The sequence below is a fragment of the Mus caroli genome, unplaced genomic scaffold (genome assembly GCF_978045245.1).
Source record: "Mus caroli unplaced genomic scaffold, Mus_caroli_1 scaffold_14, whole genome shotgun sequence".
NCBI lineage: Eukaryota > Metazoa > Chordata > Mammalia > Rodentia > Muridae > Mus > Mus caroli.
The window spans coordinates 49,991,682-50,016,520 of record NW_028227269.1 but is presented as its reverse complement, the minus strand read 5'-3'; the positions used below and the strand labels follow the sequence as shown (position 1 = coordinate 50,016,520).

Genomic DNA, 24,839 nt, shown 5'->3' with positions numbered 1-24,839 from the left:
ATGAAAGACTGCTAGCTTGAAGGATGAGAGTAGCATAAGTGTCTATAAAGCTTTCATCAGGTATAGAGTTAATGCAGTGTGAACTTTCTTCTTGGAGAGACGTAGTCAGTTCTGTGGCACATTCAGATATTTGAAATTCGGGACATTTCTGATTTGTTTCTTTGTTCAGGATAGAATTTCATTGTGTAGTTCACCCTAGCCTTGCATATTTGATCTTCCTGCCAGCAGAGTCCCAAGAGCTAAGGTTATAGGTGTGTACCACCATTGGCTCTCAAAGCTTTTATTGTTCTTGTATACTAATAACAAAAGGGATGTGGGGGAAATGACTTAAGTGAATTGTAACATATCAGAGATTTTTATTATAGGAAGCTAAGAGTAAACCTTAAAACCTGAACCAAAATCTTGTAATGGGTTTATGCTATGTACAGCCATATTATGTTCATAAGAGCTATTGTAAGTTGTAGGATAGCCCCTCACATATGCTAAAGATGTATTTTATTAAATTAAGAGACCATTGATTGTAAAACATGGCACTGATGCTAGCATTGTTGCCAGGCATGCTGGGATTTACCGGTAACTATAGGACACACACTGACTTCACAATGTTAACATGTCTACCTTTGAAACCAGTTAAGGAGAATATTATGACTCTTCTCAATTTTGATTAAAAGACGGTTTTGTTCAAAGGTCTATAAATGCAAGTTGCTAAATTAGTATAGATAATCTGATGTTCTTTATCAAAATGTATTTTCACCTTTGTTTAGTTCTAGTATTGAGTTTCCTCTTATACAGCCAGTGAAAACTTCTCTTGTTTACTCTCATTATTCTGTTGGGGCTTTTTTGTTGTTGTTGTTGTTCTCATGAAGAGCAGCTTGTTAATGTCTTTATGTTGAACAATATAAACTTGACATATTTAAAAATTATTCTATATTGTCTTTCTTTATGAGTATATGATGTCTGCATGTAGAAGTCAGAGGACAACTCCCAGGAGACGAATTTCCCCTTCTCTTGTGGGTTCTGGGAGTGGAGCTCATGTTGTCAGGCTTGTGTGGAAAGCACTTTTGACCCATGGAACCTTCTTGATTGTCCTTGCGTTGTTTTTTTTATTATATTTAGAGATTTATTTATTTTATGTATACGAGTACACTGTACACTATTATTCTCTTCAGACATACCAGAAGGGTGTTGAATCCCATTACAGATGGTTGGGAGCCACTGTGTTGCTGGGAATTGAACTCAGGGTCTCTGGAAGAGCAGTCATTACTCTTGACTGCTGAGCCATCTCTCCAGCCCTCTTTGTTTGTTTGTTTGTTATATATTTTTAAAGAGAATCTTACTGTATAGTTCAGGCTAGCTTTGAACTCATGATTTTTCTGCTTCAGCCTACTGAATGCTTGTGTCACAGGTATGCACCATCACTGTAGCATGACCCAGTCTTCACTAGGGGGGATAGCTTAAGAAAGAAGATAAAGGGGATTCAAGATTACAGAACTTGGCTATGCATTGAATTATATGGATAATGTAAAAGATACTGTATACTTATTCCATAACAAATAGATGTTATTCTTAAGTAGTCATTATCATTAAATAACTTGCCATGTCTAAGCTTAATTCTTTTTGATTGGCTTTAATTCTGTATGTCTCCATAAGGTCTTGTATCACAGCTAGTGTTTATAGATATTATTTATTTATTGAATCCTCTGTCTTTTGTCAGTTTCTTAGAGATTTGGACATTCTAGCTTTGTTTTCAATGGTATATATGTGATGGAACAGTTCTGGGCATGCAGTATATGCTCAGCAGGTATCTGGAGATAAAATCAATGACTCCAAATTGTACTTCTTGTAATACTCAGAGGGTGCAGGTGGGATTGTTTTGTTTTGTTTTAAACATCATCTACATGGTTGCCCTTTCATAGATTTTGTTGACTGAAATGTTGTTGGCTTTGTCCATCCTAGATTTCCTCGATAGCTGCCGTGCCAGTACTCTCTTAGCTGAACTAGATGATGATGAGGACTTGCCTGAGCCTGACGAGGAAGACGATGAGAATGAAGATGACAATCAGGAGGACCAAGAATACGAGGAGGTTATGGTAGAGACTCTTCCATTCCCTTCACTAATGTAGGATAGTAAAAGCCAGGCATGGTGGTATCTCTAGTAATCCCAGCGATTGGGAAGTAGAGACAGGGAGATTAAAAATTCAGGGTCAGCCTCAGTACCTGGGATGTTGAGGCTAGTCTGGGCTGCGTAAAACGGTGTCTTAAAGGAGAGCCAGCCGGGCGTGGTGGCGCACACCTTTAAGCCCAGTCCTTGGGCGGCAGACGCAGGTGGATTTCTGAGTTCCAGGACAGCCAGGGCTACACAGAGAAACCCTGCCTTGATAAAACAAAACAAAACAAAAGCCAAAAGATTTTAGTTAGTGAAATGAAGAGCTTTAAAAAATGCTTTGTAGTATGTATCATTTAATGGTGTACGCCTGGGGCCCATAAGAGTGATCGCTGGGTAAAAACAATTGCCACTATGCCTGCTGACTTGAGTTCAGTAATAACTGGGACTCGCATAGTGAAAAGAGAGACTGGATCGATGCAGCTTGTCCTCTGATCTCCATGTATACACCAGGTACATACATATGTACTCACACATACACATACATAGTATATATTTTTAAAATTTTCAATGACATACGACTGTAGTCCCAGCACTTCCTGCCTGAAGAAGGAAGATCACAGATTTTACGGCAGCCTGGTATTCATAGTAAATCCAGGCCAGACTGGGCTATGTAATAAATGTGGTCTCAGAATAAAGTTTGTACTAAAAGGACTGGAGGTGTAACTCAGTAGTGGAAGACTTACTTAGCAGATACAAGGCTCTGCGTTCAATCTCTACTATAGTGAAGAAAGAAAAAACCCTAAGTATATTCTTATGGAGAAGTGTAATATTCAATACACAACAAATTAAAAACCCCAGATACCCCATCTTTGCTGAAGATGACCGGTGAAGGAACTTTTATTTTATTTATTTATTTATCTATCTACTTATTGTATGTAAGTACACTATAGCTATCTTTTGACACTCCAGAAGAGGGTGATAGATCTCGTTATGGATGGTTGTGAGCCACCATGTGGTTGCTGGGATTTGAACTCAGGATCTTTGGAAGAGCAGTCAGTGCTCTTAACCTCTGAGCCACCTCTCCAGCCCCTAATATTTATTTATTTATTTATTCATCTGTGTAGCCCTGACTCTCCTGGAATCCTGAGATCCGCCTGCCGCAGCCTTCTGAGTGCTGGGATTAAAGGCGTGCTCCAGCACTGCCTAACTAAAAGAGATTTTTAAAGTAACAGTTTTTGGGGGCTAGACTGATTGAAGAGTGTAGATCAAATAATTAGACATATGTCTCTTGGTGTTTTTTTATCTTAGATTCTGAGACGTCCCTCCCTGCAGCGCCGAGCTGGCTCTCGCTCTGACGTAACTCACCATGTCGTCACCTCCCAGCTCCCACAGGTCCCTTCTGGGGCAGGGAGCCGGCCTGTCGGGGAACAGGTAAGCCCAAGTATCTCCAGCCTGTCTGTCATACACGGCTTACATTCTCAGGAAAGCATCAACCAAAATGCCTATAATTGTGCCACAGGGGTAGGGGTGGGGGCTGTCAGTTACAGAAAACAACTTCCCCTGATGCTTAGGTTCTACACTTTACAGAAAATCCACAATTACAATGCAAGCAGGACTTTCTTACTTGAAACTGCTTCATCTTGGTCTCTGAGTACACATAAGCATATGTGAGAACAGCTGAGGTTATAGTAGTCGTAGTAATTCTCCTGTTTCTCATGAAGTAGTAGTAGTCTTTTTTCTTTCTTACTTTCTTTTCTTTTTTCTTTTTCTTTTTTCTTTTCTTTTTTCTTTTTTTTTTTTTTTTTTTTTCTGATTAAGAAATCTCTTGCCTTGGGCTGGAGAGATGGCTCAGCAGTTAAGAGCACTGACTGTTCTTCCAAAGGTCCTGAGTTTAAATCCCAGCACCCACATGGTGGCTCACAACCATCTGTCATGAGATCTGATGCCCTCTTCTGGTGTGTCTGAAGTCAGCTACAGTGTACTTACAATATAATAAATACATTAATCTTAAAAAAAGAAAAAGAAATCTCTTGCCGGGCATGGTGGCACATGCCTTTAATCCCAGCACTTGGGAGGCAGAGGCAGACAGATTTCTAAGTTCAAGGCCAGCCTGGTCTATAAAGTGAGTTCCAGGACAGCCAGGGCTACACAGAGAAACCCTGTCTCGAAAAACAAAAACAAACAAACAAACAAAAAACAAAAAAGAAATCTCTTTCCTACACTTTTATTCTTTAACGAGGCCCCCACTGAGTGTGCATGTGTATCAGAGGAGATAACTTGGAGTCGCACAGTTGCTTTTCTCTTTGCACTGTGTTGGTCCAAAGGTAATAAATTTTGGTCATCAGATTTGGTGGCAAGCTCCCTTACCTTTTGAGTCAACTTGTCAGCCCTACAGTAGTAACCTTATTAGCAAACACTGACCACTGACGGGTAGGCATGGTTGTCATGTATTCCATTACACGCATAAATTACCTTATTTCTTCTTTCTAGTGCTCTTTACAAGTTGTTATTCACTGCATTTATCAGAACTATCTCCGGAAGTCATCCGTAGTAGCTTGGGGTTTAGGATGCTAAACTAGACATTCTAACACTAGAGGTATATAGTGTCACTTTATTGAAAAAGTTATTTCAGGGCTGGAGAGATGGCTCAGCCGTTAAGTGCAGGGACTGCTCTTCCAGAGGTCCTGAGTTCAATTCCCAGTAACCACATGGTGGCTCACAACCATCTGTAATGGGATCTGATGCCCTCTTCTGGTGTGTCTGCAAACAGCTACAGTGTACTCACATACGTGAAATAAATCGTTAAATAAGAAGAAGGAAAAAAAAGAAAAAGTTATAGCAGTCAAGTGTTTAAACTGAGAGGCATATGTATGCATATATGTCATTCGATTTTAACAACCAATGCTTCATCTGTGTGTCGTATAGAAATTTAAGGCACAAGTAACTCATCTACTTTTTATGAATAGTTCAGAATGAAATTAAATTGGCATTAAGAAAAACTTATTTTAAAATAATAGGCTCAAAGTACTACAAAAGATTGCATGTGCCTTTTGACGATTTTTTTTTTCCACCCCAGTGGTTCGTGCTATACTACAAAATTGTAATATCAACACTAGGAAATAGAGGTTGCATATAGTATGGATTTCTTTAACCACCAAACAGTATACATATGATAAACATGTATTTGTACACATTTGTATTAGCTTATTTTATTCTTTCGCAATCAGTTCATATAAAGGAAGTACAGTTCCTATAAAAAACTAAAGGACAGTAACTTGGCTCAGTGGATTAAAGCTTTTGCCACCAAGCCTGACAAACCCAGATTTGATCTTTGAGATGTATAAGTACAAAGGAGAGAATCGACTCTCACAGGCTGTCCTCTGACTTCCACATAGACATAAAAATAGACACCTAGTTAAATGTCATTTAACAGTTAAAGAATTACTTAACGTACAGGTAACTTATTTGGTAGATGGCTAATCAATTTAGGAAGAGTCATCCCTCACTGTAAGTCTGCAATCTCTGTACTAGGAAGAAGAAGAGTATGAAACCAAAGGAGGCCGCCGCAGAGCCTGGGATGACGACTATGTGCTAAAGCGCCAGTTTTCTGCACTGGTCCCCGCTTTTGATCCTAGACCTGGTCGTACCAATGTCCAGCAGACAACTGACCTAGAAATTCCTCCCCCAGGTACAGTGTTGTGTTCTAGTTTTAATTGACAACAAATGAGATGATTATATGCAGTTTGAAAAGTAAAGGGCCACTTGTATTTTTAGGTTATGAATAAAACAATTTTTTAAAAAATGAAGTTGTATAGATTTGGGGCCAGTGAAAGGGTTCGGTGAGTAAAGGAACTTACTGCTAAGCCTGACAAACTGGGTTCAAACCCTGGAATCCACATGGTAGAAGGAGAGAGCTAATACATTGTCCCACGCTTTGCATGTGCTCTGTGGCATCCCCACTCCAGGTAAAACTTCAAATCTCAGGAACTATGAAATAATAAATTTGTGTTCTAAGAGCATCCATTTTGTAGTAAGAATGAATCTTTACTTCTCATTTAAAGGATTAAATGAAGGAAGACGTTTAAGATCTTTATCATGGTACCTGATTGTGCTTCAATAAGTCAATGCCAAGTATTCTAATTTATGATCCTTAAAGAAGATTTGTCACTAAGTATGTTTTATTGATATAAAGATACTGTGTACAATATGAAGGCACATGTACTTGTTTGTGAGGATGTAGCTTGAATAAAATGTTCTGAACTTGACACAAGAACAGTTACTTAAGGAGTACTCACAGCTTTCTGTACCAATCCGCTCTCAGTATTTTTCCTATCTGATGGAGCTCTGTGAGTTGAGTCCAGCATTGTCTACAGAGTGAGTTCTAGGACAGCCAGAGCTACATAGTAAGACCCTGTCCTGAAAACAACGACAACAGAAAAAGCGCAGTGGCGTGCACTGCAGTGAATAAAACAACGACAACAGAAAAAGCGTAGTGGAGTGCACTGCAGTGAATAAAAACTATTGTAAGAGTTGTCTGATATAAAGAAGGAAGAAACATTATGAGTCAGTAAAAAGATGAGGTTTCCCTAAGTATGTCATCAATCTATTTATATTTGTATTGTTCTTAATTTATTCATGTACTGTAAATAATAGTTTGACAGATCATTGGCTCAGAGTAAATGGTATTCCCTGAGGTAGGGTCAGTGATAATTTTAGTTTGTAATTTGTAAAATGAAATATTAACTGTCTTCATAGTTATCAAGCATTTTAAATAAAAATTTATATATTTCATATACATATACCTGTTCTATTATTCTGTCTCTAAGAAACCTAGGTGTAATAATTCCCACTTTAAAGCAAAACAAAACAGGCTGGATGGACAGCATACCAGTTAACACTTGCTGCATTTCAGAGGACCCTGGCACTATGTCAAATATGTGGTACACACATGTATTCATGCAGGCAAGACAGTCCATTTCATACATTGAAAGAATGTTTAATCGCTTATTTTTATTTTATTTATTTATTTATTTATTTTTTTTAAATTATTTATTTATTTATTTAATGTAAGTACACTGTTGCTGTCTTCAGACACTCCAGAAGAGGGAGTCAGATCTCGTTACAGATGGTTGTGAGCCACCATGTGGTTGCTGGGATTTGAACTCCGGACCTTCGAAAGAGCAGTCGGGTGCCCTTACCCACTGAGCCATCTCACCAGCCCCCTATTTTTATTTTTAAGTACAACAGTCAGGGATCATGTTATTCCAGTACTTGAGAGGCTCAGGGAAAAAAGATTGTCATGAGTTCAAAGGCCCCCTGGAACATGCTGTATAATCCAGGCCATCCTGAACTCCATGACCTGTTCCTTCAAACCAGATGTAGTAAGTCAAGTCTTGAAGCCAGGGGAGTCTAAAGTGGACATGGATTAGTGAATGTATGACTTTGTCTTCTTTGTGCTCTTATTGTTTTTACATCTTTGATATCTTTAGGAACACCTCACTCAGAGCTCTTGGAGGAAGTTGAATGTACTCCATCACCTCGCTTGGCTCTCACATTGAAAGTGACTGGGCTTGGAACAACGCGGGAAGTTGAACTGCCACTTACCAATTTCAGATCCACCATCTTTTATTATGTACAGAAACTGCTTCAACTGTCTTGTAACGGCAATGTGAAGTCAGATAAACTTAGGCGTATCTGGGAGCCCACTTACACGTAAGAGATTTTAACTTGATAGTTAAGTAAACACTGTTATTATCTGTGAGCCTAGGAACAAGGAGCCTTTGTGTTTGTATTTTGGATTACAGGAACTTAAAAGATATGCATTTTGTTTGTTGCTTTGCAAGACCCAGTGAGGTTGTTTCTGACTCCAGATGCAGGATGACTGAACTTTAGAACTGGAGAGCCTTCAGAAATAGTCCATACTAATCTAGGCTCAGGCTTGGAAAGAATGTCAATTGGATTTTTATAATTGCATGTGACAGAAACACTAATACTTTATCTGTTCTTTTAGCGGAATATGTGAGTTAAACTACCTCTTTATTCATTCTGCAAAACATTGTCAATGACATGACAGATTTAATGTGCTTTCAGTCAAATCTCTACCCAAGCTATACCCCCAATGATTGAACATTTTTGCTTCTTAGTACCAAAAATGTATAAAATGGAGCATTATTGTGAGGGATTAATGAATTATCACATGCAGTCTTTTCATCTGCTTTTTCTCGGGAATAGTTAAGTGCCTAATATTATGAGTAAGTAATTAGCATTTTAAACAAACATTGATATTTAAGTTAACATTAATTTGGTTTATGATGTTCTTTTAATAGTCATAATCCCGGATGATATCTAATAATAGTAGAGCTTTTTGAGATAGAAATACAATGACTTTATCACCTTCTCAGACACTGAAAATTTATTTCACTGTCTTAGAAAATAAGCCTTCTTGTTATTGTTATCCTAGCCTTTTTTTTTTTTTTTTTTTTTTTTTTTTAGATTTATTTATTATTATACATAAGTACACTGTAGCTGTCTTCTGACGCACCAGAAGAGGGCCTCAGATCTCATTACAGGTGGTTGTGAGCCACCATGTGGTTGCTGGGACTTGAACTCAGGACCTTCGGAAGAGCAGTCAGTGTTCTTACCCACTGAGCCATCTCGCCAGCCCTATCCTAGCCTTTCTAGTCGTAGGAAAAGTGTTTTACCCCATTTCATTTATGTAGCAATAACGGAAGGCAAAACACTTACTATAGAGAGCACTCGTACCTTTAGCCCCTAGATTCAGGGACGTTGAGAATGGACGTTGGCTGAAGAGTGCTTGACGGGAGGACTCCAAGTTATCTCCTCTGATGCACATGCACACACAGTGGGGGCCTTCCCTAAAGAATAAAGGTGTAGGCAAGAGATTTCTTTTTTTAAAGATTTATTTATTTATTATATGTAAGTACACTGTAACTGTCTTCAGACACTCCAGAAGAGGGAGTCAGATCTGGTTTGGGATGGTTGTGAGCCACCATGTGGGTGCTGGGATTTGAACTCCGGACCTTTGGAAGAACAGTCAGGTGCTCTTAACCCACTGAGCCATCTCACCAGCCCAGGCAAGAGATTTCTTAATCACGAAAAAGATAAATAAAAAGAAAAGAAAGTAAGAAAGAAAAAAGACTACTACTACTTCATGAGAAACAGGAGAATTACTACGACTACTATAACCTCAGCTGTTCTCACATATGCTTATGTGTACTCAGAGACCAAGATGAAGCAGTTTCAAGTAAGAAAGTCCTGCTTGCATTGTAATTGTGGATTTTCTGTAAAGTGTAGAACCTAAGCATCAGGGGAAGTTGTTTTCTGTAACTGACAGCCCCCACCCCTACCCCTGTGGCACAATTATAGGCATTTTGGTTGATGCTTTCCTGAGAATGTAAGCCGTGTATGACAGACAGGCTGGAGATACTTGGGCTTACCTGTTCCCCGACAGGCCGGCTCCCTGCCCCAAAGCCTGCTTGCTGGAAGGAGAGAGTCGACTTTCAGCCCTGTGTCCCACGTGCTTCTGTGGTGCATGTGCATTTACTGTGCATTCACACGCATGCACAGACAATGGCGATGTGTGTGTGTGTGTGTGTGTGTGTGTGTGTGTGTGTGTAAGGTGGAGTTTCATGTAGCCCAAGTTGGCCATAAACTTCCTGTGTAGCAAAGGGTGACTTGAACTTAACAATCCTTTTGCCCCTGCTCTTCTACTCTTGAGGACTGGGCCTGTGGCAGCACATCTGGTGATGAATGCTTTCTTTAGATATTTTGTCTTAAATTTTCTATTTGAGCCAGACAAAGTGTCATATGGCTATAATCCCAGCATTTGGGAGATGGAGGCAGAATCACGAGAATCAATAGTCACGAGAATCAATTTTGAGTCTGGCGTAGGCTACAAGACTACACAGCAAAGGTTGTTACAAAGAGCAAGGATTGGAGATATCTCAGTGGTAGAATACTTGCTAGCAATTCCTTGAGTTTAATGTTTAATGTTAGTATATATCCAATGAATCCCCTTATTAACATTTATTTTTAATAGATTACAGCTTTATTAGAAATAACTAAATCATTTGATTTATGAATTAATTGAATAATGTCTTCATGTTTAGAATCATGTATAGAGAAATGAAGGATTCTGATAAAGAAAAGGAAAATGGGAAAATGGTAAGTTATTTTTAGAAAGTGGGTCTATTTTTAGTTACTTAGTGAAAAAAGTAAAAGTGTATCTATCTTAGCCTCTGTGGTATTGCTGTGAAACCACCATGACCAAGGTACCTCTTACAAAGAAAGCCTTTAATTAAGAGAGGGCTCACTCACACTTCCAGACACTTAGTCCATTTTCATTACGGCTAGGAGGATGACATTGAGTCTAAGTAGTGCTGGAGAAGCTGCTGAGCGCTACGTCCTGCTCTGTAGGCAACAGGGAGAGAGGAGAGGCTGGGCCTGGCACGGGCCTTTGAAACCTCAAAGCCCACTCCAGAGCCACACTTCCTCTAATAAGACCACACCTCCTAGTTCTCCCAATCCTAGGAAAGGATTTCATTCCCTGGTGGGTGACTAAGTATTCAACTATATGAGCCTATGAGAGCCATCTCAGCCAAACTAACACATTCCACTTCCCAGCCCAGTAGCTTTGTTTAATATAATGCAAAGCTGCATTCAGTCCAACTTCAAAAGTTCCCATGGTCTTAAAGTCTCCACACTGTTTAAAAGTCCAAAGTTCAAAGTCTCTGAGACTTGTGGCAATCTTTTAACTGTAACCCTTTGTAAAGTCAAGATGCAGACCGCATCTAACATATATGTAACAGGATATGCATTACTATTTCAGAAGGGAGGAAGGCAGCAGAGTTAGGACATTCTGTAGCAAAGCACTGCTGAAAACCAGCAGGCCGACTTCAGGTTCTGTATTTCTATGTCTGATGTCAAAATGGGCTTCAGATCTCTAGCTCCTTTCAGCTTTGTTGACTGCAGCATACTTCTTTTTGTTGGGCTGGTTCCACAGTCTGCACCTCTCCTTGGCAGATGTCCCACAACTCTGACATCTCCAAGGCTTTATCATCACAACTTCATTCAGTGTCTTCCCTGGACCTCCATGCAGGCATACTTATGACACACACTTGGCCTCGAGGCTTTCCTTATTAGTCCCTGAGGGGAGCCACAACCCCTTTCTTGGATCCTTGATTCTAAATCCATATGCCAGAAGTTTCCAAGGTCTGATCCTTGATGGGCAGGAATTTGGCCCCCTGGTCCAATTACATTTCCATCAGCTTCCCGCTAATTATTCTCTTCAATACTTAAGCTTTTGGTTCCTTTTCACAGGTTGGGAACTTAGTAGGGTAGGGTTTTACCCTGTGGTCACCACTTCCTTTATTCCATTTAGCATCAGGCTTTTCTTTAAATGTTTTATTTCCTTGAGCACTGGATTTAGTCCGATGGCACTTTCTGGTGCTCCTATGGGACACTTTATATTTCTCTCTTTACTGGCTTATTTCTTTTCATTCTAGATATGCATAAAAGTGATTACTAGTATTTATAGGACAGAGTCAATGCTAGACTGTCTTGAAATCTCCTTTGGCAAGGCATTAATCTAAAACTCTTTAATTTTGCCTCAGGCAGATTTTCAGGAGAAGGGCAAAAGGCAGCCACATTAGTGAAAATATCACAAGGGCAGTCTCGACTCCACTTACTAATGTTATTTTCCTTGAGGAAACTTTTTGAGCTGAGAGACTGGAGTGGGTGCGTAGAGGAAGGGAGGGAGGGGAGAGAGAGACAGGCAGAGAGGAGAGAAAATGAGAATGACTATAGGTCCTGGCATAGGCTCATAGCTCACCCCTAGTGACACACTTCTTCCAACAAGGCCTACCTCCTAATCCTTCTAATCCGACCACAGAGTTCTCCTCCCCAGTGACTAAGGACTCAGATATATGAACCTTTGGGGGCCATCTTACTCCAACCAACATGGAGAGAAACATTTGAAGAGGAAGGGAACTAACACTGAATTATTGAAGTTAGATTAAGAGCATGATCTTAAAGCTAGTCTTGTACTGCATGTGACACGTCATAGAGCGAGCGTATCACTGGAAAGGCCAACGTTTGGTTTTTCCTGTTGTAGGGTTGCTGGTCTATAGAGCATGTGGAACAGTACCTTGGCACTGATGAATTACCAAAGAATGACTTGATAACCTACCTGCAGAAGAATGCAGATGCCGCTTTCCTGCGCCACTGGAAATTAACTGGCACTAATAAAAGTATTAGGAAAAACAGAAATTGTTCTCAGCTTATAGCTGCATATAAGGTATATATTGCATTAAAACATTGGTTTGAGTGGAATGGCTTTGAGCTTTGTTTTAGTTTGAAAACTGAGGGGCTAGGGCACAATTCAGTGATAAGAGTGCTTACCCAGCATGCATAAGGCCTTGGGTTAGATTCCTAGCACCAAAAAGAAAGAAGGAAGAAAGAAAGACAGCATAAAGGACGGCTGTATGGCTGTTTTCTTTAGAGTTTGAATGGGCATAGTTTATGTGTCAGTGTTAAAATTACAAATGCTGCCTGTGGCCTTGAATCTGAGCAAACCACAGCTTGTCTTGGTTTCATTATCTTTGGTAGTGTGAATGGTTTTGAAAAAAGTTTTATCTTAGGTGATAATGTTTAAAAAATTTCAATAGTCATTAATACTAAGAATAATAAATGTTTTTCTTGAAAAGAGATTGCTAATTTTGTTATTTGTTTGTTCAGGATTTTTGTGAGCATGGAACAAAGTCTGGATTAAACCAGGGAGCTATTTCTAGTCTTCAAAGTAGTGATATTCTTAATTTGACAAAAGAGCAGCCTCAGGCTAAAGCAGGCAACGGACAGAGCCCCTGTGGAGTAGAGGATGTCCTTCAGCTTCTGCGGATTTTGTATATAGTTGCAAGTGATCCTTATTCAAGGATATCCCAAGAAGGTCTGTAAGAAACTGTCTTTTATTTCTATCTCAGATAGGAAAGAAGTCATTTTTAATTTTATTAATTATGTTAATTAATTTTACAGATGGTGATGAACAACCTCAGTTTACTTTTCCACCTGATGAATTTACTAGTAAAAAAATCACCACAAAAATCTTGCAGCAGATTGAGGTAATGTCGTTGCATGCAGACTTTTGGTGTGCCGTCCTTGGTGTGCCTTGTCCTCTTGTGCCTCTGATTAGCTCTTCTTTTGTTCTTTAGCAGTAGAGCTCACATAGTCTTTGTGTTCACTATAAATTGCATCTAATGCCTCTTAGCGCTAATGTGTTTCGTTTTAATTTGCAGGAACCCTTGGCATTGGCAAGTGGGGCTCTGCCAGACTGGTGTGAGCAGCTAACCAGCAAGTGTCCTTTCCTGATCCCATTCGAGACGAGGCAGCTTTATTTCACTTGTACTGCATTTGGTGCGTCCAGGTAAGATATGGAACTTACGCTGATAGAATAAAGATGGCTTTCATTATAGAGGCTCAAAATATGCAAGCATACTGCTAAGATTGATGGAGGGACTGCATTGTCTTTAGTTTTTTTGACGCATTGTCAATACCTAAAGGTTTTCCATGTTCAGTTGAATACATATATATGCTCTGTTGGTAGGTACAGCATGGATTGCATCAGTCTATACAGCGTGCGGTTGTAGCATCCGTTTTTATTTCCCAGCACTCCAGTTTCTTTGTAACTTACCTAGATTCTCAGCCACATAAGATTGAATGTTGGCAAATAGCCTTTTTTTTTTTTTTTGTGCAAGAGTGTAGCCCAGGCCTAGTAATGCCAGCTGGACAGGTGCTCAGTCAGTGCGCAGTAGCCCCTCTTTTTGCAGATGCTGTCTGGATCTTAACTGATGACTGTTTTCTTCCTGCGTCCCTATATATGGCGTAGTTATAAGTTTGTTCTGTCTTCCTCAAGGGCAGGGCTTCTATACCCTTTTGTTAGCTATTGTAGTTGAAGTTCTTCAAACAGTGTGTATGGTAGATGGTAGATAGGTTGTGGAATGATTTTATATCTCACCTATTCTGGCAAAGTAGGTATAAAATCATAAATGTGCTTGTATCTCTATTCTTACTAAGTTACAGTTTTCTGCCGTTTAATAACATTCAAAAAACATTTATAAATGTTAGTCTCTGGGCCTGTTGTGATAAATAGCATTGGTTATGATTTGTAGGAAGTAGGTAAGGAAACTGATTTTTTTTTTTTTTTTGGTTTTGTTTTGTTTTTTCTAGACAGGGTTTCTTTGTATAGCCCTGGCTGTCCGGGAACTCACTTTGTAGACCAGGCTGGCCTCGAACTCAGAAATCCGCCCGCCTCTGCCTCCCGAGTGCTGGGATCAAAGGCGTGCGCCACCACGCCCAGCCGGAAACTGATTCTTAAGCCCTTAGTTGTCTGCTAACCCACTGCATGTGTGTGTGCATGCGTGTGTGTGTGTGTGTGTGTGTGTGTGTGTGTGCACGTGTGTTCTCTCCTGCACTCATGTTTACGTACATCTTCTCTGACTGTCACACACGCAGTTAATAAAAGGAAATGAAAAGAAAGTGGTATCTTAGTAGGTAAGATGGTTGCCAACAAACCTGAGAACTTGAGTACAATCCCTGGAACCCATGTGGTAGAACCAGAGAACTAACTTCTGAGAGTTGCCCTCTAATCTCCACATGCATACACACACACACACACAAATATCTTTAAAATAACTACCTTAATGGTGGTTGTTCAGAGCTTGTCATAGTAATAAAGATAGCATAACCACTTTTTGGTTTCTCTAACACTGTCTTTATGTATTATATAGTGCTTGAACCATAGACCTCTAATTTTATTTAGTTGATATAAAAGGAACTATATCACCAGTTCTTTCTGCATTCATTTAAGAAGATTATAATAAAATGAACTTAATAAATTGTTGCTTAAAAAATTGACTACTTAGGCCTATTGGCTTACAGCTATAATCCCAGCACTCAGGAGTCTAAGGCAAGAGGATTGTTAAGAGGCCAGCATGAGCTACATAGTTCCAGGCCATTCTGGGATATCATCAGACACGTCTCAAGAAAGCAAACAGAAAATTACCGACTGAACACATTCTTAAGATTCTAACTGAGCAGCACAGCATTGTGTATCTGTGATCCTGGGAACTAGGTGACGGATATAGAAAAGCCTGTCTCAAAACAACATTTAAAAAAATTTGAAAACCAACCCTCCCAACATGTACCTTCTACTGCTAGCTTAGCAGTCCACTCAGCTGCTATAAGGACTCTGGTATTGTGTTTCAGAGCAATAGTGTGGCTACAGAACAGACGGGAAGCCACTGTGGAGCGAACACGGACCACGAGCAGTGTACGGCGAGATGATCCTGGGGAATTTAGAGTGGGACGCCTCAAGCACGAAAGAGTGAAAGTTCCCCGTGGAGAGTCTCTGATGGAGTGGGCCGAGAATGTCATGCAGATACACGCAGATCGGAAGTCAGTTCTCGAGGTGAGGAGCCGCCTATAAAGCAGGGGTTCTGGGTCTGCTTTTATGGAATAGAATGCATGGGAACCAGGTGATCTGTTTAAACCCATGGCAGGAAAATAAGGAGAGGGTTTCTATGACCTTTGCAGAAGTTTTCTCCTTGGCAGAGCGGCTCAGAATGCTTGCCCTCCTCTTCTCTTGATAGCAGAGCCTGGGTTGTGACTTACCTAAGTTGGGCTGAATTCTTTCTGTCCGGCTAAATTCTAGCCTTCTGTTCCGCTGTGCTGTTAGATAAACTGTGTTTTGGAACAGATTGTTTGCAGTATTACTTTATTCCTTGTGGTGCTGGGGTGAGCTGTCAGCACTAGCAGGCAAGTTAAGGAATTTTAAAGAGGAAGGCCACATGAAGACCTTGAATGTCTATGCAAGTCCGCAAATGCTGTTCTGTTCTGCCAAGTGATAAGGCAATGCAAAGCAATCTTTGGATGTCTGCATAACGTGTTACAGAACCAAAAAAAGCTGTTACTGACCTTATAACAAGCAGGTGGTCACTCTTGTACACTTTTGGGTGGGAGTCAGTGAGTCAGGGTTCCTGGGAACTTCCGTACCTTCCAGGGACCGGTGTCAGAGACAGACGGCAGCTGACTACCAAGATGGGTGCCTAGGATAAAGTGGAGCTTCTCTAGCATTTGCATCAGCTGTGATGTCTCTAGATGTGCAAGGCTCTTTTACTTCTTCTTTATATACAAGATTTCTTTGCTTCTAGCCTATTCTTCCATCACATTTCTTCCTAACTAAATATTTTTTAAACTTGTTTTGAGATTTGCTATATTAAGTTTTTGTGAAAGTTTTCTTATCATTTTTTTATCAGAGTGTTTTCAGAAGCCTTCAAGGTGATTGCTTAAAGTCACAATAACTTGAAGAATTTAGGCTTTAGGTCATAAAAACCCAGGTAGAAAAAAGACCTGTCTATCACCCTTTTCTCAAGCAAATAGCAGAGCCACTTTATCTGAGATTTGATTTTCTCTGATGGAAAGGTCAGGTTTAATTATTCTGGTGAGTTGTGAGATAAAATCTCCACAGTTGTTATGAGAAGTAATTAATGTTTGCACAGTACTCAGTGTGGTGCCTGATGGCCCAATAATGTCAGATGGCAAACTTTAGAAAACTCAGAATCACATATCCCTGCTGCTTATCACAGTCCACCTTGTTCTGAAAAAGGAGATGCTATTGGGTCAGATGTGACAGAAGTGGTCCATTTAAAAACAAGATGTAGCCAGGCGTGGTGGCACACACCTTTAATCCCAGCACTTGGGAGGCAGAGGCAGGCAGATCTCTGAGTTCGAGGCCAGCCTGGTCTACAGAGTGAGTTCCTGGACAGTCAGGGCTTCACAGAGAAACTCTTGTCTGGAAAAAAACAAACAAACAAACAAACAAACAAACCCCAAGCGTGTGGCAGCACACACCTTTAATCCAGCATTTGAGAGATAGAGGCAGGCAGACCTCTGAGCTCAAGGCCAGCCTGGTCTAAAGAGAGTTACAGGGCATCCAGGACTACATAGAGAAACTCTGTCTTGAAATGAAAGCACCAACAAAGAAATCTCAAAATGTTAGACTTATGTGATCCTGTCTTTTTCGTTCTTCTGTCGTTTTAGGTTGAATTTCTAGGAGAAGAAGGAACTGGCTTGGGACCCACTTTAGAGTTTTATGCTCTTGTGGCGGCAGAGTTCCAGAGGACTGACTTGGGGACTTGGCTTTGTGATGATAATTTTCCAGATGATGAGTCTCGTCATGTGAGATTGGTTTCTTACCTTGTGTTTTGAGTTATTACTGCTTCCACAAAATGTTAAAGTAGGCTATGTTTTTAGATCATGAGCCAGGTTTTTTGCCTATACTTGCTGGCTTTTTTGTTTGTTTTTTAAAATATATCTACTTTATTTTATATGTATGAGTGTATTTTCTGTATGTACAGTACTTGTATGTATGTGTGTATGTGTGTGTGTATGCACTACATGCATGCCTAATGCTGGGGGAGATGTGAGCATTGGGTCACTTGGAGCGGGAGAGATGGATGGTTGTGACCACTGTGTGGGTGCTGAGAACTGAAGGCAGGTTCTCAGCATGACTGCTGAGCCAGCTCTCCAGTCCACCCCGCTTCCGATGCTGATCCTAGGAAAGCCCTTTTTAAGTTAAATGGGGAGGGAGGTCAGAGGACAGCTTTCAGCAGTTGGTTCTCTCCTAGTGTATGTAGGTTCCAGGGATTAAACGCAGGCCACTAGGCTTAATGGTGAGTGCTTTACCAACCGAGTCATCTTGCTAGCCAGCTTTTTATTTCTTTAAACATTTTTTTGTTTACTTTTAAACTTTTTGTTACATCTGTGTGGACCACTCATGCCATGTTGCGTGTGAGAAGCAACGTGTGGGAAGAGTGTTCTCTGGCTCTACTGTGTGGGTCACAGATGCTGAACTCAGGCAATTGACTTTAATGGTGGCAGCTCTTACCCAGTAGACAATTGGCAGCCCCAGTTACTGTGTTTTGGGGACAGGGTATTACTATTTTGCCCAGGTTGGCCTCTACTTTTATAACTAAATAACCTTAGTGCCATTAAAATATTTCTAAAGGAGCCGGGCATGGTGGTGCACACCTTTAATCCCAGCACTCGGGATACAGAGGCAGGGGAATTTCTGAGTTTGAGGCCAGCCTGGACTACAGAGTTCCAGGGCAGCCAGGGCTACACAGAGAAACCCTGTTACAAAAAACAAAAAACAAAACAAAAAAAAAGTGTGTATGTGTATATATATATATATATATATATAAAGGATTAAAGTTGGTTTCCAAATTAATTAGCATGCATGCATCTTTAGATGACGAAATTTGAAAAGATGTTTGATGTTTGTGATTCTTTTGTATGGCATTTGGGAGGTTTGGTGACTATCTTATTTATTTGGCTATGTATTAATGTGTCATTTTCTTTTGTGAAGGTTGATCTTGGAGGTGGATTGAAGCCTCCAGGATACTATGTACAGCGGTCATGTGGACTGTTCACAGCGCCATTTCCACAGGACAGTGATGAGCTTGAAAGGATCACAAAACTCTTCCATTTCCTTGGGATTTTCTTGGCCAAATGTATTCAGGACAATAGACTGGTGGACTTGCCTATCTCTAAGCCTTTCTTTAAACTTATGTGCATGGGCGACATTAAAAGCAATATGAGCAAACTGATCTATGAGTCCCGAGGCGACAGAGACTTGCACTGTACTGAGAGTCAGTCTGAAGCTTCTACAGAAGAAGGCCATGACTCCCTCTCAGTAGGAAGCTTTGAAGAAGATTCAAAATCAGAATTTATCCTTGATCCCCCTAAGCCCAAACCCCCAGCCTGGTTTAATGGAATTTTAACTTGGGAAGATTTTGAACTAGTAAATCCTCACAGAGCCAGATTTTTAAAAGAAATTAAAGACCTTGCTATTAAGAGGCGCCAGATTCTAGGCAATAAAAGTCTTTCTGAAGATGAGAAGAACACAAAGTTACAGGAACTCGTGCTCAGGAATCCATCAGGCTCCGGACCTCCACTGAGCATCGAGGACTTAGGGTAAGAGTTTGTGTACATTCTTCAACCTGACAAATGAGGAAAGCTAAAGGTTTCTGTTTCTCTGTCCCTATGAATCTGTAAGCTGTCAGTAAGTCTAGGGCAGTGATAGACTATAGCAAATGCGGATTGTCTGTTTGAATATGTATGGCTTCTTTGGTATGATACTTTGCTGGTGTCTGTAAAGCCCTGGGTTGGGTCTCCTAGAACCTAGCATAGGGGCATGTGACAAAATCCCAGCGCTGGCTATATAGAAAGTTTGAAGTCAGCCTGGGATACATAAGACATTGCTTAAAAAACAAAAACCAACCAAACAACAACAAAAGACAAAAACATTAATCATTTTATTTTTGAAGGATTATCTGATTTTTCAAATATGATAAATTTATGTGTTGTATACAAAAATTCAAAGCCAATATTTGGGCAACTTTCAGTTAAAGTGAAGAACATATCATGTAAAGGTCAAAAATGATTGACATTTATTTATTTATTTACTTATTTATTGGCTCTATCAGCCAATAAATGCTACAGCTATTGATAAATTTCTTTCCCGTATATATAATTGTTATACCTTCAAGTACTGTCATATATTCTTTTTAATGTTTGCTAGTGATTGTAAGAAACAGTGTTTGGTTCTGCACTCATGCTACGTGAGTGTTTCAGTCATAGATGGACCACATAAACAAGGTTGCTACCATACAATCAGCATGGATTTAAAATTCTGACACTTGGTCTCTTCGTCGTCTCTTTCCTATGTTAATCTTTTTGTTGAAGGATTTATTTATCTCATGTATATGAGTATGTATGTACACTTGCATGCCAGAAGAGGGCATCAGATCTCTGTATAGATGGTTGTGAGCTACCATGTGGTTGTTGGGAATTGAACTCAGGGCCTCTGGAAAAGTGGGCAGTGCTCTCTCAAGCCTCTGTTTACCTGTTTTTAATCAGGGACAGTTACCATTATAATGCACTTGTCTACAGTATTCAGCAAAGTAACACGCTGTACAGGTTTGTGGCTGAGCAGTAATATGCTTTGTCATGGAGTCTGCATGTGCGGTAAAATGTATCATCTGTGTTGTTTCAGTACAGCTCATGTTTGTACAACAAAAGGTTGCCCAACATTGTGTCCATCATTAACTGTTAGATAACTGCCAGCTGTGGTGCTGTATGCCTTTAAACTGAGAACTGAGAACTGGGCACTGAGGCAGGGAGGTTGCTGTGAGCTCAGCAATCTGTGATCTGCATAGTGAGTTCCGGGTTAGCCACCAGGAAACATAGTGACATGCTATCAAAAAACAAAAAAGTATTAGATAAACACATGTTAAAGGACTTTGTTTTTCCATATATATATATATATATATATACTTTGTATAATTGTGAATAATGAAGCAATAGTTTCTTCTCAGGGAGAAAAGCCTTATAAACATTCTCCTGTAATAAGTCATTATGGAAATCTTCAATTGAATAATTTTCTTTTCCTTAAAGAAAAAGTGATTCATGCCAAGCTGTGTTTTTATGTAGTCTTGGCAAAGCCCAGAAAGCTTGCAAGCAGTTGTCTTAATAGTTCTATGCACAGGGTTTTGCCCTTAAGCTTCTACAAGGCCCTGGATTTGAGCCCAGCATGTCAGATAAATAGATAAGAAAACATAGGTAGGCCAGATTTACTCTAAGCTGGTGTTCAGGTTTCTGCTGGTGGAGTGTGGCATTTATGGTTTGTTATAAACACTGACAGCTGCTGAATAGTAATCAAATCTTTTTGAACTTTCAGTTTAAATTTCCAGTTTTGCCCATCTTCAAGAATATATGGCTTTACAGCTGTGGATCTCAAGCCAAGTGGGGAAGATGAGGTAAAGATTTTGCTCTTAGTCCAGTCACTGAGCTCTGAAACATCCTCTCAGCAAAACGCTAATACTGGCAAACTTTGCTTTGCAGATGATAACAATGGATAATGCAGAAGAATATGTGGATTTGATGTTTGACTTCTGTATGCATACGGGTATTCAGAAACAGATGGAAGCTTTTCGAGGTAATTTTAAAGGACAATGAGTTCCTTCTACTTTGACCTTAACATCAACAGTCATCACTGCTAAGTATTGTCGAATTTGCCCCTAGGTTCTGGTCCAGCAGAGTGAGTAGTCAGGACATGTTGAACACTAGCTGTGGTCTTTCCTCTTATTCCCCTGGAGGAATGGAGACCTCACCCTCATTTGTTCATTTGTAAGTGGATATAAGTTTATCCACTGACTGTCTAACATAGTGAGGGTGAGTTAAACTGTAAGTCCCTTGGCTGCTGTCATGACAGAGCGTGTCGGTGGAGGTCAGACTGACAGCTACAATAAATGAGAGTTTGTCAGCTGACTGTAGTGAGCAAATATTCTTATGCTCACATCTGTGATACTAAGCATTGATTTTCTTTGTGTGTTTTGAGGGTTAGGGTTCTAAGGACCGATCCCTGGCCCATTTTTCTCCACAGAGATTAGTATTTGCGATTTTTGGAATCATGACTTAGGAACTGAGTCTGTGCTTTTGCTCTTTTCTTTGATTTTTTCTGTTCTTTCCTTTTCCTGTATCTGTAATGTAGATGGGTTTAATAAAGTTTTTCCAATGGAGAAATTAAGTTCCTTCAGCCATGAGGAAGTCCAGATGATTCTTTGTGGAAATCAGTCACCATCCTGGGCAGCAGAGGACATTATCAACTACACGGAACCTAAGCTTGGCTATACACGTGACAGGTATGTATTGATAATTCTAAGGTACGGACTTTTTCGTGTCCAAAACTCAACTGACAGGTTTTTCTAAAGAACTATGACTTAGTACTGATGACTTTTCTCACTGAGATTAATCACTGTCTCTGAAAGTGGCTAAATGGTAACCCCTTAGGCTACGTTGCACAGATGTTTTTACTAAAGTGTCACCGAGAAGCACCAGATTCAGCTTCAGGGATTCTCACCAAGTAGTCACACCTGTGTAACAGATGCCAGAGTAAGACACAATTGTAGAAGTCCTCAGTTGGCTTAAAGTCTTTCCTAGTAATTTAAAACAGCCATTGATTCATCTTCTTGGTTTTGAATTTTAAGAAGTGAAATTATGTGGTCTTCTGTAGACTCTCTCTGGTCTGGTTGTTTAACAGTGTGATTATAAAATTCATCCGTGATGTGACATATAGTAGTAGTGGTACTTCATTGATAGGTAATATTCCATTTTACTTTATTAAAAGGTGTCACAAGATTTGGCTGATGAAAATAGAGCAAATATACTCTGATAAATTTAGCCGTGGCTGTTCATTATAAATATGTCTGTCTCTTAAGTGTACCTTAGACTCTGACTTTGAGCTAGTTGTGAGTTTGCTCTTCTCATTGTTGGAGACCTTACTTTGTGCGAGGGGCAGGCAGCCTTTGAAGTTTGAAGCAGCTGCGTCAGCCCATTTCTTACCTAACTTGGCAGTTCCTGGACAGGCTTACTCTCTGGCCTGCGTCTGTTGTTTCAGGAGGTCACTGTTGACTTAAAAACAGCAGAAGCAGTCAAGTTTTGTTTTCCTTACAGTCCGTGGTCAAATCAATATGGCTGTGTTCTTGTTCTTTCAGTCCCGGCTTCCTGCGGTTTGTGAGGGTTTTATGTGGCATGTCATCAGATGAAAGGAAAGCATTCCTGCAGTTTACCACTGGCTGTTCAACTCTGCCCCCAGGTGGACTGGCTAACCTGCATCCCAGGCTCACAGTTGTACGAAAGGTACAAACTAGCTAGTGGAGAATCCAATGGGAGCTTAATTACACTAGGATTAAGAGGCACTAAAAACGATAAACTCATGCTGTTGTATTTTCCTGTTCTTACTGTAGGTTGATGCTACTGATGCGAGCTATCCATCAGTCAACACCTGTGTCCACTATCTTAAGTTACCTGAGTATTCTTCTGAGGAGATCATGAGAGAGCGTTTGCTAGCTGCTACAATGGAGAAAGGCTTTCATCTCAATTGAGTTTTGAAATGCAGAAGAGAGACAGAGTCTGGGTGAAGCCTCTTGCGTTTGTGTGCAGAGAAGTGTATGGTTCTCCACAGTAAAGACACTTGCCTTGTTTTCCACCATTAAGGCTTCGAAAACACGTGGAATAAGTTCCTTAGCTGCTAATGACAAAACAAATCCTTTAACTACCCAGCCAGCAGGTATCCAGCACAGGACACTGTGTTGCTTTACAAGGGCTCACGTGACTGGAAAAGGTGGCTCTACCTAACTGTTCCACAGGGCAGCCTCTCAGATCGTCAGTGCTCACTGTAAATGGAACCGTGTTTGTATCAAGTTTGCCATCGTTTCATACTTCACACACTACAGTTGCCATCACTGACTCCCGTTTTGCTGGCTTTTTTAGCTACTTGGTCAAAAATACTGCTTCCTTAAAACATAGAGTGTTAGTGAGCATCTCCAGCCGTTTCTTTTCCTGTTTAATGACAGACACCTGCACTACCAGAGTGTCCCGTGCTCTCCGTCTGTTCCGCATATAATCATGCACACCCTTGTCATTTCTTTAAGGTGGGAGTATATTTTTTTTTCATAAATACCATTCTATAAAGATGCAATTCTAAAGTGTGTTTGTGCAGCTCTAAATAAAGATCTAGTAAGGGAGGGCAAACGCTGGTCTAGGTGCAAGACGCACTCACGCGCCTTTAAGTTTGGTTGTATTTTCTTTGTGTATTATAAACAGTTATTTAACTTGTTGCAGTTTGAAGTAAATTTCTGAAATGTATGCTCAACAATAATCATTAAAATGTTTGCAGCATAGGAAACTTGGTCGTGTCACTGGTTTACCACAGCCTGACATCACACCTACAAGCTTAACCAAGTGCTTTTTTAACTCTTCGCAGTAACATAAATTCTCTTTTTTGAAAACAAAATAAAATATAATTAAGATAAAACAAAAATTATCACATCAAAGTTGGAGGAGACAAACCACCAGGAGGAAAAGAGCCCCAGGAGAAGGCATGAGCATCAGAGCCCCACTCCTCGGCACACCCGCAAGTCCTGCAAAAATGTGAACCTGAAAGCCAGGCTATGCGTGCAGAGGACTCGGCACAGACCTGTGTGGGCTGCTTCAGTCCCCATGAGTTCACAAGAGTTTCATGGCCCCAGTCCAGCCATAACATCTCTCTTCCTTCCCTTCCCAGGGAGACCTGTGCATATTCTCCCTAGTCTCTTCATTTATGCCTAATTTCTCCAGGCCTACCAATTGTAGCTTAGTTGTCATTTATTTAATGGCTGATACCCACATATAAGCAAATATATCCCTTCTTTCTCTCTCGGGACTGGTTACCTCACTCTGGGAGACTCTTTTCTAGTTCTATCCATTTGCTGGCAGACCTCACGATGCCCCACCCCCACCCCTTAAACAGCTGAGTAATACTCCATTGCATCGATGTACCACATTTTCTTTATCCATTCCTCTAATGAGGAACATCTAGGTTATTTCCAGTTTCTGGATGTTTAAGCAAAATGAACATGGTTGAGAAAGTATCCTTGTGGTAGGATGAAGTGTCCTTTGCGAATATGCCCAGGAGTGGTATAGCTAGAACTTGAATTAGATTGATTCTCAACTTTCTGAGGAACTGCCATTCTGACTTCCATAGTAGCTGTAGAGGTTTTCACACCCACCAGTAATGGAGGAGTGTTCCCCTTCCTCCACATCCTCACCATCATGAGCT

At 40.3% G+C, this 24,839-nt stretch overlaps 1 protein-coding gene across 8 annotated transcripts in view; it reads left to right on the top strand.

Moving 5' to 3' along the window:
* Hectd1 (HECT domain E3 ubiquitin protein ligase 1) overlaps nt 1-23,927 on the top strand; it is an 88,023-nt gene extending 64,096 nt beyond the window's left edge. For 2 of the 8 annotated variants that reach the window (XM_085830358.1, XM_085830356.1), the window contains exons 27-43: nt 1,957-2,084; nt 3,416-3,538; nt 5,639-5,795; nt 7,597-7,819; nt 10,237-10,291; nt 12,240-12,422; nt 12,863-13,070; nt 13,157-13,242; nt 13,417-13,544; nt 15,386-15,587; nt 17,219-17,356; nt 18,546-19,153; nt 20,919-20,997; nt 21,083-21,176; nt 21,732-21,882; nt 22,735-22,879; nt 22,987-23,927. In XM_085830358.1, the coding sequence (XP_085686484.1) occupies nt 1,957-2,084; nt 3,416-3,538; nt 5,639-5,795; nt 7,597-7,819; nt 10,237-10,291; nt 12,240-12,422; nt 12,863-13,070; nt 13,157-13,242; nt 13,417-13,544; nt 15,386-15,587; nt 17,219-17,356; nt 18,546-19,153; nt 20,919-20,997; nt 21,083-21,176; nt 21,732-21,882; nt 22,735-22,879; nt 22,987-23,124 (2,846 nt within the window). In that variant the 3' untranslated portion in view covers nt 23,125-23,927. Of the gene's footprint in view, nt 1-1,956; nt 2,091-3,415; nt 3,539-5,638; nt 5,796-7,596; nt 7,820-10,236; nt 10,292-12,239; nt 12,423-12,862; nt 13,071-13,156; nt 13,243-13,416; nt 13,545-15,385; nt 15,588-17,218; nt 17,357-18,545; nt 19,154-20,918; nt 20,998-21,082; nt 21,177-21,731; nt 21,883-22,734; nt 22,880-22,986 lie in introns of all 8 variants that reach the window. The other 6 variants (XM_085830357.1, XM_085830355.1, XM_085830362.1 and 3 more) reach the window with 3 other exon arrangements.
* The last annotated feature ends 912 nt before the right edge of the window (nt 23,928-24,839 follow it).